General features: G+C 38.6%; 1 protein-coding gene across 11 annotated transcripts in view; it reads left to right on the top strand.

The window, feature by feature from the left end:
• Positions 1-13,180, top strand: part of ANKS1B (ankyrin repeat and sterile alpha motif domain containing 1B) — a 427,137-nt gene that overhangs the window by 366,430 nt on the left and 47,527 nt on the right. For all 11 annotated transcript variants that reach the window (XM_054066137.1, XM_054066169.1, XM_054066129.1 and 8 more), the window contains 2 exons: positions 7,588-7,695; positions 12,962-13,141. In XM_054066137.1, coding sequence (XP_053922112.1) covers positions 7,588-7,695; positions 12,962-13,141 — 288 coding nt within the window. The remainder of the gene's footprint in view (positions 1-7,587; positions 7,696-12,961; positions 13,142-13,180) is intronic.

Raw genomic sequence — 13,180 nt, 5'->3', positions numbered from 1 at the left:
ACGTGTCCACTCTGTGGACTCTGTGAATTCACACTGAGTACTGGTAAGACAGGAGCAGTTAAGAATTTTTCTTGTAATGGCTAACCTGTCAGACATAGGTTTGTTCCAGTTCTTGGGGGGGAAATGGTAGACACCTGACAGAAAAACTAGAAAACTAAATTAATAGCTGCTGAATTCTGAAAAGCATAGGTTTTTATCATAAACTGTGATTTTTGTTAAAACGTTGGCTTTAGGCTTCCTTACAGATTTATTTTTTACGCTAGCTGCCTACATCTTTTGGGTGGTCCAGTGTGAAGGAAACTGCAGTTTCACTGTGGTGGATGTCTCTCGCATTTGGCTTGTGCCCCTAAGCACAAGCAGCTGCTGAAATTGAGATTTCCACCCGTTCCTCTTTCCCCCATCCTTGCTTGTACTTTCCTGACCATTTACTTGTGACAATGTTAGCTCTTTGGTGGTCAAGTAAGGAAGCAGATGAGGAGTTGGCCCTATGGAGAACTGCTCCCTGCCCACTTCCCAGGTCTGTTTCTAAGGCAGATGAGATACCTGGAATGAAATCCTTGGGAGGTTGCTCTGCCACAGATGGTCCCACTCTGCAGCCCAGCACGGCTCCAGTTAGACCAAACTCCAGTATTTTCTTCTGTAGATCTTCTTCTAAGGAGGCATTTCCATGTAGTTTTCACGAGACCAACAGGACAATTCATCTATACTTTGGGAGTGAACTGGGATGAGTTGTGTCCTAGCATCATGCTATCCGCTCACAGTATTGACATTGTCAATTGTCTCTTCTATCAAAGGCTACACTTTTCACATCTTTACAATTTTTTCACAGCTCTTCCCTTAAAAGAGTGGATAAATATTAATGCTAGCAGTAGGGAAATAGTGCGTGATCAAGTTTGTAATACTTGTAAGTGTATTTTGGATTGCTGTGTCTGGTGTTTTGTGCAAACTGCTCCATAGCATAGCCCAAACGTGAGCAATAGGTAGCTTCTGTGCATTGATTTGTCTTGAACTAGATATTTGAAAGTGGAACCCATGCTTTTAATCTGAATGTTTTACAATACAGAAAAGTTATTTTACTCAACTGAAAATATTTTAATAGAGTAATAATTAGGTCTTCATGCATATGGCTGGTAACTTGCAAATATAATAGGAAACCGAATGTGTCCTGAATGTCTCTTAACAGCATTTGTTTTGATCCTTGGTCCAGGTTCTCCTGTCCAGTATCTGGCTTTTCTTTCTGTATGTTTATGAGATTCTTTCTGCAGTTCTTAAGTATCTACAAGGTGTTGATTAAAAAAAAAAAAATGCATAGAAGGATCTCTACTGAATTCTAGCATTAGAAGGAGATACTTAACACCATCTTAAGTTTTTCATTACATTTATTGCTATTATCAGAGTATATAATTGCATACAATCCATTTTGAATTCTAACATATGAATATCTGTATAATTAACTGATATTATTCACGTATTACAGAGCTTACCTTTTAATGACTGCGTTGGTTATAGCTGCAAGCTAGAATAATCCACATTCTCACTCTGAGCAGAGAATGGCTGTTTTCTGCTTCTGGTATTATGAAAACGTTCATTACTGTGTGTTATTAGAAAGCTTGAGTGTGTAAAAAGAAAATATTTATTTAGTAGACAAATGTCCTGTTCCTTAAAGGGTCTTGAATGTTGGGGGTTTTTTTTCCTTTTCTTTGGAATTAAGTCTGTCATGAAATTGAATTGAAATCAGAAAAAAGATCAGTTCTAGGGCTGTTAAATTGTTCTGTGGAGATTTGTATTTTATCTCCTATTTCTTGTTACACAAGCTATATTTCACGCTTGTGTACAGATTAATGTGCTTTGCTGATAACTGCGTATTAAAAATAGATAAATAAATAATTAGCTCATTATGAAATGTGTTGTAGTACTAGTAACTTTAATTATAATTTATCTGCTATGTAAGTAATCCTGCAAAATGTTGTGGGATAACATATTGGTATTGGAATTGCTCGCTCATAGTACTATATGATTAACATTGTACTATATGATTAACGTTGAAGACCTCAAGGAGGTTGGCCAGGAGTAATACTCCTGGTCTCTGTGAACATACGTTCTCCAAATCTGATCTGAACCAGCGGCAAGACCTGTCATTAGGTTAACACACAGGTGGAAATGCAAGTCATTAGCAGAGGAAACAGTTTAAGTCTGTCCTCTCAGATGGGACTCAGTTTAGGAATTTATTCCACCCTTCAATCTGTCAGAATTTTTTTCCACTTATTGCCCATGAAAACAGAAGGAATGTTTTCATTTTATGTACAGACCTGCTTAGAGCTTGCTATTTTTCATATAAATCATATTTTCAGCCTTGTAACTTAGAATAGGTAATCATTATTGTAATAATCTTTGTGTTTGTATGCATAATAGACTTTTAGGATTTCTGATTTATGGGGTTTGAAGCTCCGATAATAAAAATACACATGTGTAATATTTGTCATTACATCTGAGGCTTGAGAAATCATTAAATTACATTTTCTTTAAAAAGGCCAAGTGCTTAGCTTCTTTTTAATTAATAAAAAATTCGTTTTAAAAAGTAGTTGAGCCTGTAGCCTGACACATTCTTGGGAGGTAAAGTTGCCAGGTCTTGTTTCATTACATTGAAATAATAATATTTACCAATTAAACACACAAAATCACTATTTGGAGGAGAGGTTGTTAGTCTTTAGTGGATCAAAAAGTACTAGCACCTGATATTTAAGCCAAGTCTTAAGCTGATGAGACTTTGGAAAACAGTTTAATGAAAAAAATTACTTGTGAAGGCACAGCAAAAATTCCAGCTGCCTGGGTGGTACCAAAGACTGTCCTGAGAACTTCTGCAAAAAATATAAATCCTCAGTTGCCTGGATCTGACCTGAGATGGCAATAACTGAATAGTGTGGTAACACCACCACTCCGGCAGCAAGTAGCATGCAGCAGTGCAGCTCGGAGAAGTATTAACAACCCGGGATTAAAAATTGCCTTTACTTGGAAAAGACTTCTGGCCTCTGACTTATTGATACATTTAAACTGGAGATCTACAACAAAATTATGATTTGGGAGGGGGGCAACACCAAGCAGACATCAGTTCCTCATGATAACATATGAAAACGGGACTTAGTAGGCAGCCATCTGTCTTTGTGAAATGCTGTCACCAAGACAACTGACATCTGTTTTCAGCTAGGTAATTAATTCATGGAGATAATGGCACATATTTTATATCATTATGATATGAAATCATAAGTCTCTTACAAGTCTCTTCATATTCATAATAAACAGTTGCTTCCATTGCAGTTGTGGCAACCATAGAAGTCTTGCATCTTGCAGATTTGCAGTGAATCTCTCATCTCCTGGTGCTTCGGAGCCTCTCGATTTTCACATGATTGGGCTTTGCTGAGTGTGCAAAGCTGTACAGGAAAATCCCTGCGCTGTTAAAAATGGGAAGGGTTTGTTATAATTTCAAGTTGGAAGGAACCTGCAGTTGCAGTCAGGTTAAGAAAGAGCATAAAGAATTTCTATGTGAAAAAAAAAATGCAACAGAAGTTTAATATGGTTTGGACTGGATTTGGCTATGTATAGCATTGAGAAGCCACTGGGCATTCGATATTGCAGCTGACTCGAGCGTATTTATCTTTCAAAATATGCAAGTTATTATATCATGTAATTTCAATCAGTATGTGGGATATGAGGGTTTTTTGCCCCTACCCCACCCCTACCCCCCCCCCCATTTCTATGGATAGCATTCACAAAATTTTGAGCAGTTGTAAGTGCTGGGAATTTATATAGCAAGTGTATATGTAATTCATTCTCAAATTTTCAGTTAAACCAGTCATGGTGATGAGGTGAGGTGTACTTGTTGGTCTGGGATTGTTTCCTAGGTATTCTGGGTACTGCTATGTTTTAGGATTAACCCTGTGGATGGAATTGCGGCAGGAAAGGGCTAATAATCAATATAGTCTTCACCCACAAGTCCAGATAGCCTGGAGTTTATTCCAAAGCAATGTAAAATGGTTAGTAAAATTGAATTTAGCTAGCATTTTGGTCTGTTTACTTGCAGAAATGGGAAGATCACACCTTGTTGGCTTGTATTTACAATGTTTTCTTTTCAAATTCTAGAAGTGTCTAATGCTGCCACTGGAGAATTACTAGCACTACTCTGATCAGTCTCTAGTTTTCCACTTCGTATCTAGTTCCCAGTGTCTGACTACTGCTACATGTTTAGTCCAGATCTCTTGCACTATTATGGTACTAATTTTACCCTACACAGTAACTTTCCAGATTATTCCAAAACAAAGGGAATTGATGTCTTGAATTTCAGTAATCTTTATAATACCCATTAAAAAAAAACCCAGAATAATTATAAAAATGCAGTATTGGGTCATATTATTCAATCAGAAGGAAAGATCAGGCAGAAGAATGTTGCAGAAATAATGCTCTGGTTTAGATGGAATAACTTGTTAATTCCAGCATCTGCACATATGCAGTCATCAGGGAGCTACTGGGCTACATGTGTTTGTTTTTTAAAACATCTGTCAACTAAGTCAGAAATCTAAATGCTAAGTGTTGTGTTGGTTATATTTGTGGATTTCTTACGTTTCCTAGTGGAATTTCACTTTGTATGCTAATTACTGGAGAAAATGTAGGTAAAAATAGGATTAAATTTGTGTGCACGTATCATTTCTTTGGAGAAATTTCTTGCCTCATTCTCCTTCAATTATATTATAATATCAAATATAAGAAAATATATGAGATGGAGTTGCATTATTTTTGTCTCAAGTGTCCTACTGTAGTTGTGGAAAGACTCATGTCATGTACACACTTCTTTTTGCCCCAGTAACAAAACAACAGGTTGTGGAGGGCCTTAAGCTACTCTTAAGGGTTTCATGACCTGTTGTAGTTGATTTCTGCAGCCATGCTGTAAAGCTCATTTTATTGTTATATATGAAGTAGGCTACAATCCTTTTGACAAAATTCTTCACCGCGTAGCACTTAGATGCATCATATCGACTGTCCTTATAGTTCAGTGTTACTATGTTCAGTATTACTTGGTATATAGAGAATATTCATAGGGAACTAACTTGTGGGCTGAATAAGTGCAAGACTTTTAAAGGTTATGTGATACACAACATTAAGATATTTCTATATAGTGCTTTAGGCAACTTCACTGCACACCGTTGACCTATATTTGTGATATTTGACATTTTTGATAAATGCTGTCAAGGATAATCCATCACAGAACAAGTTTTCAGAATTTCCAGGTGCTTGTTATACTCTCATAACTCAAATAGAGAAGGGTTTTAGAAAACAGTATTTTATATTGGCAAGTTGAGTAACAGGTAAGAAAATTACTAGGGAGTCCATTTCCAGAAGAATACAGTTGTTTTCAGTTAACAAGGTGTGTGGTCCAGATGAGACTGGGCTGCGTCTGCCTGTTGGCTGAGGACCGTACGTTTCTCTAGGTTGCGTCTTTAAATCCCTCCCACTTCAGATTTGAGGTGACCACCATTTTAATAGGAAAAACAAAATGTGGAACAAGCTCAGCAGTGCTTATAGTGTTCAAAGATATGTATTGCTTTCAAATTGAGCACAGTTGTTAAAATGATAAAACCATTTTGACCTATCTACTGATCTCTTATGTGCAAAATCCCTCAAGATTTGTGTCCTTTTTTCCCATGTTGTTCAACTGCTCTGTGAAGTTGAAGAGAATTTCTTTGTGTGGTTTGATATAGCTAATAAAGCGCTGAGGACCTTGAAACAACCCAAGAACTGTAGCTTTACTTAAAAATCTCTGAGTAAACTCTCTTGATGATTGGGAAAGCATAATAAAAGCAACCGGTTCACTGAAGTGTATTACCTGAGCAATGCTTAAAGCAGTTGTAGTTCATTCACGTTTCATATAGTTAAATAAGGAGATAAACTGTGTTTAACATTCAATATAAACTGAATACATAACTAAGTCTTCTACATGCCTCTGGCATTTTTCTGTGTACCGCGCCATCTCAGCTTCACTTGCTTTTCTCCAGATTTAGACTAATGGAGCACATAGAAAGATTGTGGGACTCTGCGGCTTGGGTCTGCTGTTGAGCTGCAGAGTCTGCAGCAACCCTGTAAGCTGCCTCTCAGAGGAAGGGTGTAATCTGTTTCGTGTCATAGCCCATCGCTTTGTAGATATGGGCAAACAAGATGCTGTTAATATCCAACAGTATCAAACTGTACAGAGACAGAGGAAGTGTGAACTTCACATGCCCATGGACAGGCAGGAGTTTATCCACCAGAACAATGACAGTATATTGCTGTACCATATCCTGAGATCTGAGGGATGTCATATAGGAGTTGCTGAGGTTTAGGTTTTGTTTGTGCTAGTGAATGTTAGGTCTTTAATAGTTGTACTGCTTAAGCTGTGATAGTTGTTCACCTAAGAGGTAGCAGTTTCAGGGTTTTGGGGGTACTGTTAATTTTTCTAGGTTGAGTAAGAAATTCCTCTCGACTGAAGGGTGTTGACACGTGGTGGTCCTAAATATAGTGGGAAGTACTGTCTTCAAAGAGGGAATGGAGGCAGCTCTGGTGTATGAAATCGTATATAGAGTCTGGAAGAGTTACGTGAGGACACTGCTGTGTGCAGAACAGAGGCTTGCTTCTACAGTTGGAGCTGCTTTACACTTTGAAGCCTTTGTACCCATTAAAGAATAGCATTGAAATATGATTTTTCCACTAGTGCTTAAGTTTCTGACTTGTTAGTTCTGCCCTCTCTGTTTTCTTGAGAGCAGTGCTGCCTTTGTATGTGGCAGGGACACTGTGAGATATAAGAGGGGAGTGATTGCAGTAAATTTGGAACACCTTTTTGGCAGCATTCTGGAGTTTGGACAAGAGCAAGGTATTTGAACTTACCCACTGATGGTCTGTGCACAAGAGAGATTTTTTTCATTGCATCTGACAAAAGCAATAGACCTCCAGGACAAAGCTTTTCCACCCTGTGTTTCTTACCCAAGGATGATTCTACCCGATAATGCAAACTGTACGTGTCACTTTGAGACTACTTGTGAAAGGCATGGTGAATAGATTTGAAAGTGATAACATTTATTCATTGTGCAGTTCCTTTTTTCCCTTCTTGCCCTCGTTAAGCATTTTCTCGCTGTTCCTCCTTGTCTTCCTTATCCATCCCATGAATCTCTTTAATCTTCATCACTCACTGTTTGCCTGCACCTCTACATTTCCTTTTCCAGTCTTCTCCTTCTCTTGTTTTCTCTCCTATTCTGCTGCCTTTTTTTCCTGTTGCGTATTCCTTTCCTCCTCATTCATTTGTGGGCCTTTTTGGTGTTTTTTCCCAGTTTTCCACATCTATACTTGCTCTGGTTTCTGCCTCCATTTTACAGGTCTTTTCCTCTGTTTTATCTTAGCTCTCATTTTCTCTGCTGTTTGTTTGCCTTGTACTGCTCTCTGTCTGCTTAGCCTGTGGACTGTCTTGTTTAAAGGTTTAAAGAGAAAATGGCTTCACTTTGGGTGGATCTTTATTTCATGATTACAATGTTTTCTTTTTAACAAAATATTCTTTTATTATTGTTTCAGGTCTTAAAAATTAGCTTGATTGGCCACCGAAAGCGTGTTCTGGCATCTTTGGGAGACAGGCTTCACGAAGATCCTCCTCAGAAACCACCTCGGTCAATAACCCTCAGGGTGAGTGCCCATGAGAATTTGTTTGCATTTCTCAAAATGTCACCAAGTGTTCCATAACATTCACATGAAAACAATGGCTTCCTCAAGTGGGATTCAACTTACTTCACTTCAGGTGTTTACAGTGTTGATGTCTTAGGCTTATCTGCTCTGTCACACCTCACTATAAAGTCAGCAGAAATAATTCACATTTTTACAGGGTGATTCATCTGACCTGTTTCAGATGTCTACATTAGGATGAGATGCATAGTATCTTAGAAGTACCAGCTTATCTTCTCTGTTCAAGATACTAGATCAAGACCAGGTGTGTGCAAGCTGCATGTCTACATTTGTCCACAGGAATCCCAGCTCAACTGATTGATATTGCAGAGGGAGACTTACCATTTTCCTTTCATGTTTTCAAATGCTTGCACTTTTGACATATGTGCTCTATGCTTGCTTTATAGAGAGTCTCTTTAAATTGTTAAAATGCATATGTCATTAAGGTGTTTCAGAGTAGGAAAAGTTTTGTGGCTTTAATTTGTATTCCCTCTTTCAGATACTTTGTGGCAATGCCCCTGGGTTTTTTCCCACACTTGATCAGATTTAATGTCCTCTCATTATACCACCTTCTCTGGGTTTCTCCTATGCAATGTCCTTGCTTCCTTGCTGTCTGTTACCCTTATCTAGATGTGGTCTGATGACCCCTTCCTACTGTGTTCTCTCCGAAGGAGTTCATATCAACACTTCTTATTTTTATATTTTAGGCCACATATTTTGTATTTGATTGGGTCTGATTATTTTCACAGGGCTGCATTTCTGACTGGAATGTCATTTGGGACTAAGTTTCCAAATGTCAGAGAGTGTCCATGCTCCCAAGTTAAATTTCCTGGTATAAAGAGAAATAGAGAAAGACAGAATGAGGGCTTATTTCACATACACTTAAAATTTCTGTGGCCAGCCTGTTTTCACCCTGCTCTACCTTAGATGCCACGTATAGGCATTTTAGATATTCCCCCAAATTCCTGATGCCATGTTGCAAAAGGTCTCGCAAGTCTATAACGTCCCATTCTAAGGGATATTGTACAAACATGTGGGTATTTTTCTTATGGTTTTTTTTTAAATGTATTATGTGAAAGATTCCTGATGCATGGCAGGTGTTAAAACACTCCCAGGAGAGAAGAATAATTTGAAAGTCGCACATTTTTGCTCAATACTTTCAGTACTCTGAACTGGGGAATTAGTTCCTCTTCAGCAGGTGGGAAAGTTTCCACAGCCTGTATTATTGGTTAGGACTTTATATTCTCAGTTAATAGTGAAGAGAAAACTGGATGTTCTCCATCTGTAGCCAAAATGATAAAAAGTGGTCTGCTGCTCCAGAGCAAGAGCTACTGTTGTGGCCAAGTGCTAAATGTCATTCATCACCTTGTGGTATTGGAGTCTTCACGAAGAATCCTGAAGAGGAGGACATGAGTTTGGATATTTACTTTCCCATCAGCTGCTACTTTGCCATTTCACATGAAACGAGGACATAATATTTAGTTTGTAGTTCGTAATATTTTTTAGCTTGAAAATTCATTTAAATAAACTGCTTGCTGTACTAGAAGATCAATTTATATAGAATCATGGAAGGTTTGGGTTGGAAGGGATGTTAAAGATCACCTAGTTCCAACCCCCTGGCCATGCCCTTTCCACTAGATCAGGTTGCTCTAGATCAGTAGAAAAGACAGTTTGTTGTTTAAAGAGTCCACTTTCAACATCCCAAGGTCAGCCTAAGCATGGCTAACATTTCATCTTTTTTGACTCTTTTTGTATTAGCTTTTAAAATACTTCAAAGGAAAAAAACATTTAAATATTAAGGAAAAGCGACAAACGTGATAAATATCCACAAACTGTGTTATTCCCACAGTAAGTAGGTACTAAGGAAAAGTTATGTTAATTTCAAGGTCATATACTCAAAAGTTAGAAAATACTAAGATCTCAAGTTACCTATGCAATCTTGCTTTCCTTTCTTGTGTGCATTATAACCTTTAATTACAGGACCAGTTTCTGAGTTATTCATGGAATCCCTTCCTCATTTGGTCAGCACTGGAGGCTGGAATTTAAACTGAAGGAGCAACAATTTAGGCTGAAAATTTGGGGAAGCATTGAAATAGTAATGGTAGTTTAACACAAGAATTAATTCACTAGAGAGAATTCCTGTTTTTAGGAACTGGTTAGACAAATCTGTATGGCATGAGGTGTGCCCAGGCAGTTCTCCTAAGCTCCCTCCAGCCCTGACCAGCATGGTTCCAGCTTTACTTGACTGGCAGGAGTAAGAGATGGGGATTAAGCAGATTTCAGTAGTGAAGTATGTGATCAGGCATCCCTGCAGGGCATGTATCCGTGCATTCACTACAGGGTGGAACATGATATGAATTCCTGGTGACTAACAGCAGTATGGTGCTAAAGACATGATAGCACCTGCACAGGCATCCATGCCTGGTCTGCAGATTTGTTAAGGAGAGGAGAAAGCGGGTGTGGAGTGAGGAAGAGGAATGAAGGAAGAATGAGAGAGAAACTCGTGATTAAAGGAATAGCTATAGCTATGAAAGTACAAATTTACACCTGCTTTTGCCACAAAGCCCTTGGATAACGCTTGGTAAGTTATTTAGCTAATTGCCTCATAAACAGTCACTAATTGTATGTTGCAAATATCCTCCATATTTGACTGGAGTCTGGAGTCTGATTTATACAAGTGCTGAGCACACAGTGCTGCAAATTAGATCAATAGAAGTGGTGTTTTGGATACAAGCACTTGGAAAATCAGGCAATAGATATTGTAGTTAGGCATCCAAAGTGACTGATACTTTTTGACCTTTGTCTGTGTGCCTCAGTCCCCCACACTAATGCTGTGATTATAAAATGCCAGAAGTCACAGGGCATGATGAAAATAAATTGATTTACATTTGTAAAGCACTTATGAGCATCATGGAAATGACGATATTAGTCATCCTGTCTTCACAGCAGGATCTGAATAGAGTTTAGGGAAGGGGTTTGAGGCCATGAAACAAGGTGAGAATAAAATACTGACTACAAGATAGCTAATGATAACACAGTGCTGAGTATATGACAACATGCTGCACAGTTGAGGATCCATCTGTGCTGTGAAGGACAACTTTGAGAAAATAGCATAAAATCATACAATTACATACTGTTCCATATGCAAAGGCGCCGTATTTCTTTTATTTCTTGACTTTGTAATTCTTATCAGTATTGCCTTGCCAACAGTCTTCCGATATAGATCTCTGAGTGAATTTCCTCTTTATATGCATTTAGATAGAATAAGAAAAGCTTAATGAGAGCTGGAATGTGTATGTGCATTGCATGGTCATCTGTCACTTTGATGTGCTGATCGCCCTATCAGTCTACTAACAGTGGGTGAATCGTGATTTGGAGCGAATAGAGGTTACCTACCTGGCTGGAGCGGCAGGTAGTAGTCATGAGAAAGGATCTTGTTTGGTGCACCTGTACTCAGGTTATTTTCAGGGCAGAGGCATTTGCATCATCTAGCTGGATTTGGGCTGGTGGAGGTTAGGTTTTAAAGATTATGCCTCACCAAATCTTCAGAGCATGTGCAGACTACAGCTTTTCAGCAGCTCTTAACTGGGCCAAATGTAGGTGGGTTTTTGTGAAGGAGGGAAAAAGATTATTCCTAGGAGGAAAACACTCCTTTCTTTGCCCTGGGAAATGTCGAGTGCTTGTCTCAGATCGTAGGGAACTAGAGAATTAAAAACCATAAAAATCCCCTGTTAATTAGAAGTAGCTAATCAACTGTATATCCCTGATTTTAGTCAACCAACATGGAAAATACTAATCAGTTACTGTGATTGCAAGGAATAATGTCATATAGACTCCTACAGTTCAAATATTAATGTCAGATGTCACTATCACTTGGACACAGACAGAGAATTGCAAGTTTCCCTTCTATTTGGAAGACATTACACCTCTCTGATTTCTTACACCAGATCTTACTTCTTAACAGCATAAAATACCTTGATGTTTTTCAGAATTACATTTGCTTCAATGTGATCATGCATGAAATATCCATTTTGATTCTTTCTTTAAATAAAAAGGCAGATTTTTTACCTTCCATGCACGCTGGAGCAGGTCTTTGCTTCCTCTGATATCTTAAAGTCCCTTTTTGTTGTTCAGCACTGAAGTATATCATTACTGCAACAGGTTATTTAGACAAGGTCTGCACTGTGCAAACACACTCCTGGGTATGCTCTGCCTCCAAAGAACTTAATATCAGAGAAATCTGTAGTGTCAGATAAATTTGGCCCAGTAACCTACATCACGAGAGCAGAATATGTTTCCCCATCCAGTTGCTATGACAGTGGTTTACAGTCCACACTGGGATGGTGTACACTGTAGCTCTGCTCCTGCTGATTGTGATCTCCAGGACAGTGTTGAACGGTGGAGGTAGGCATCGATGTTTGTAACTGGTATTTGAACGAGTGATGTGGTGTGCATAAGAACAGGTGTTTCTAAACATACATATAGCGGCTGGCTGTGAGCAGTGTGGTGGCAGATCCTGGTAAAAAGTATAATCGAGAGGACGTGTTTAGTGGTTTATTAGATAGAGTTCATGTATCAATTCGCTGTGGTATTTGCACACTGATTGGTACAAGGTCACAATTCAGCACAGATTACAAGAAAAGCCTGGTGCAATATTTGTACTCTGAGGCTTTCCTGCACTCTAGGAATCGTTATTTATCTTGTTTCTGATATCCAGTACTTCAAGTTAAACGGATGTTCTGCAAGACCTATAAAAATTGCAGACGCAGTATCTATATTTTGTAAATGTTCATGCATTTCTTTTTTCCAAGAAGAGATGTTGCTATAGTTCAAATCACTTTCACTGCTCAGAGTGGCTGCTCAGGAGTGTTGAGAATGTATTTCATCTTAGAAATAGCTAGTCCTAAATCATGGCTTTATTTGGGCCTTGACAAGAAGTAACTCATTGTTTTATCTCTGTAGCAGTCCTAGAAGGGAGTATATATTACACAAGGAGGTTTTGGAGAGTGAATTTGCCAATAGTTTGTGGAAATAGTGAATTATTTCTCTTTCCACATGGGCTCAGCACCTTAAATAGCAAATCTCAACAGTTCTACTACAGTAACCTCTACTTTGGGAACTGTTCCTTATTTTTTTGTTTATGAATAATTAAAACATACTTTTAAATGTGTAGTTTGAAGTTAGGAATATGCTCTTCTTCTTACGCTGCATTTTTCTCCTTTCTTTCCAGGAACCCAGCGGTAACCACACTCCTCCTCAGTTGTCTCCGTCACTTAGCCAAAGCACTTTCACTACTGGTGGCTCCCTGGACGTTCCTCACATTATCATGCAGGGCGATGCAAGGAGAAGAAGAAATGAAAACTATTTTGATGATATTCCGCGTTCAAAGCTGGAGAGACAGATGGCACAGGTAGGATTAAAACGATGCCACTTAAAGGCTGTGCCTTGC

This window comes from Cuculus canorus, chromosome 1 (genome assembly GCF_017976375.1).
Source record: "Cuculus canorus isolate bCucCan1 chromosome 1, bCucCan1.pri, whole genome shotgun sequence".
Lineage (NCBI taxonomy): Eukaryota > Metazoa > Chordata > Aves > Cuculiformes > Cuculidae > Cuculus > Cuculus canorus.
This window is presented reverse-complemented; position numbering and strand designations above follow the sequence as displayed.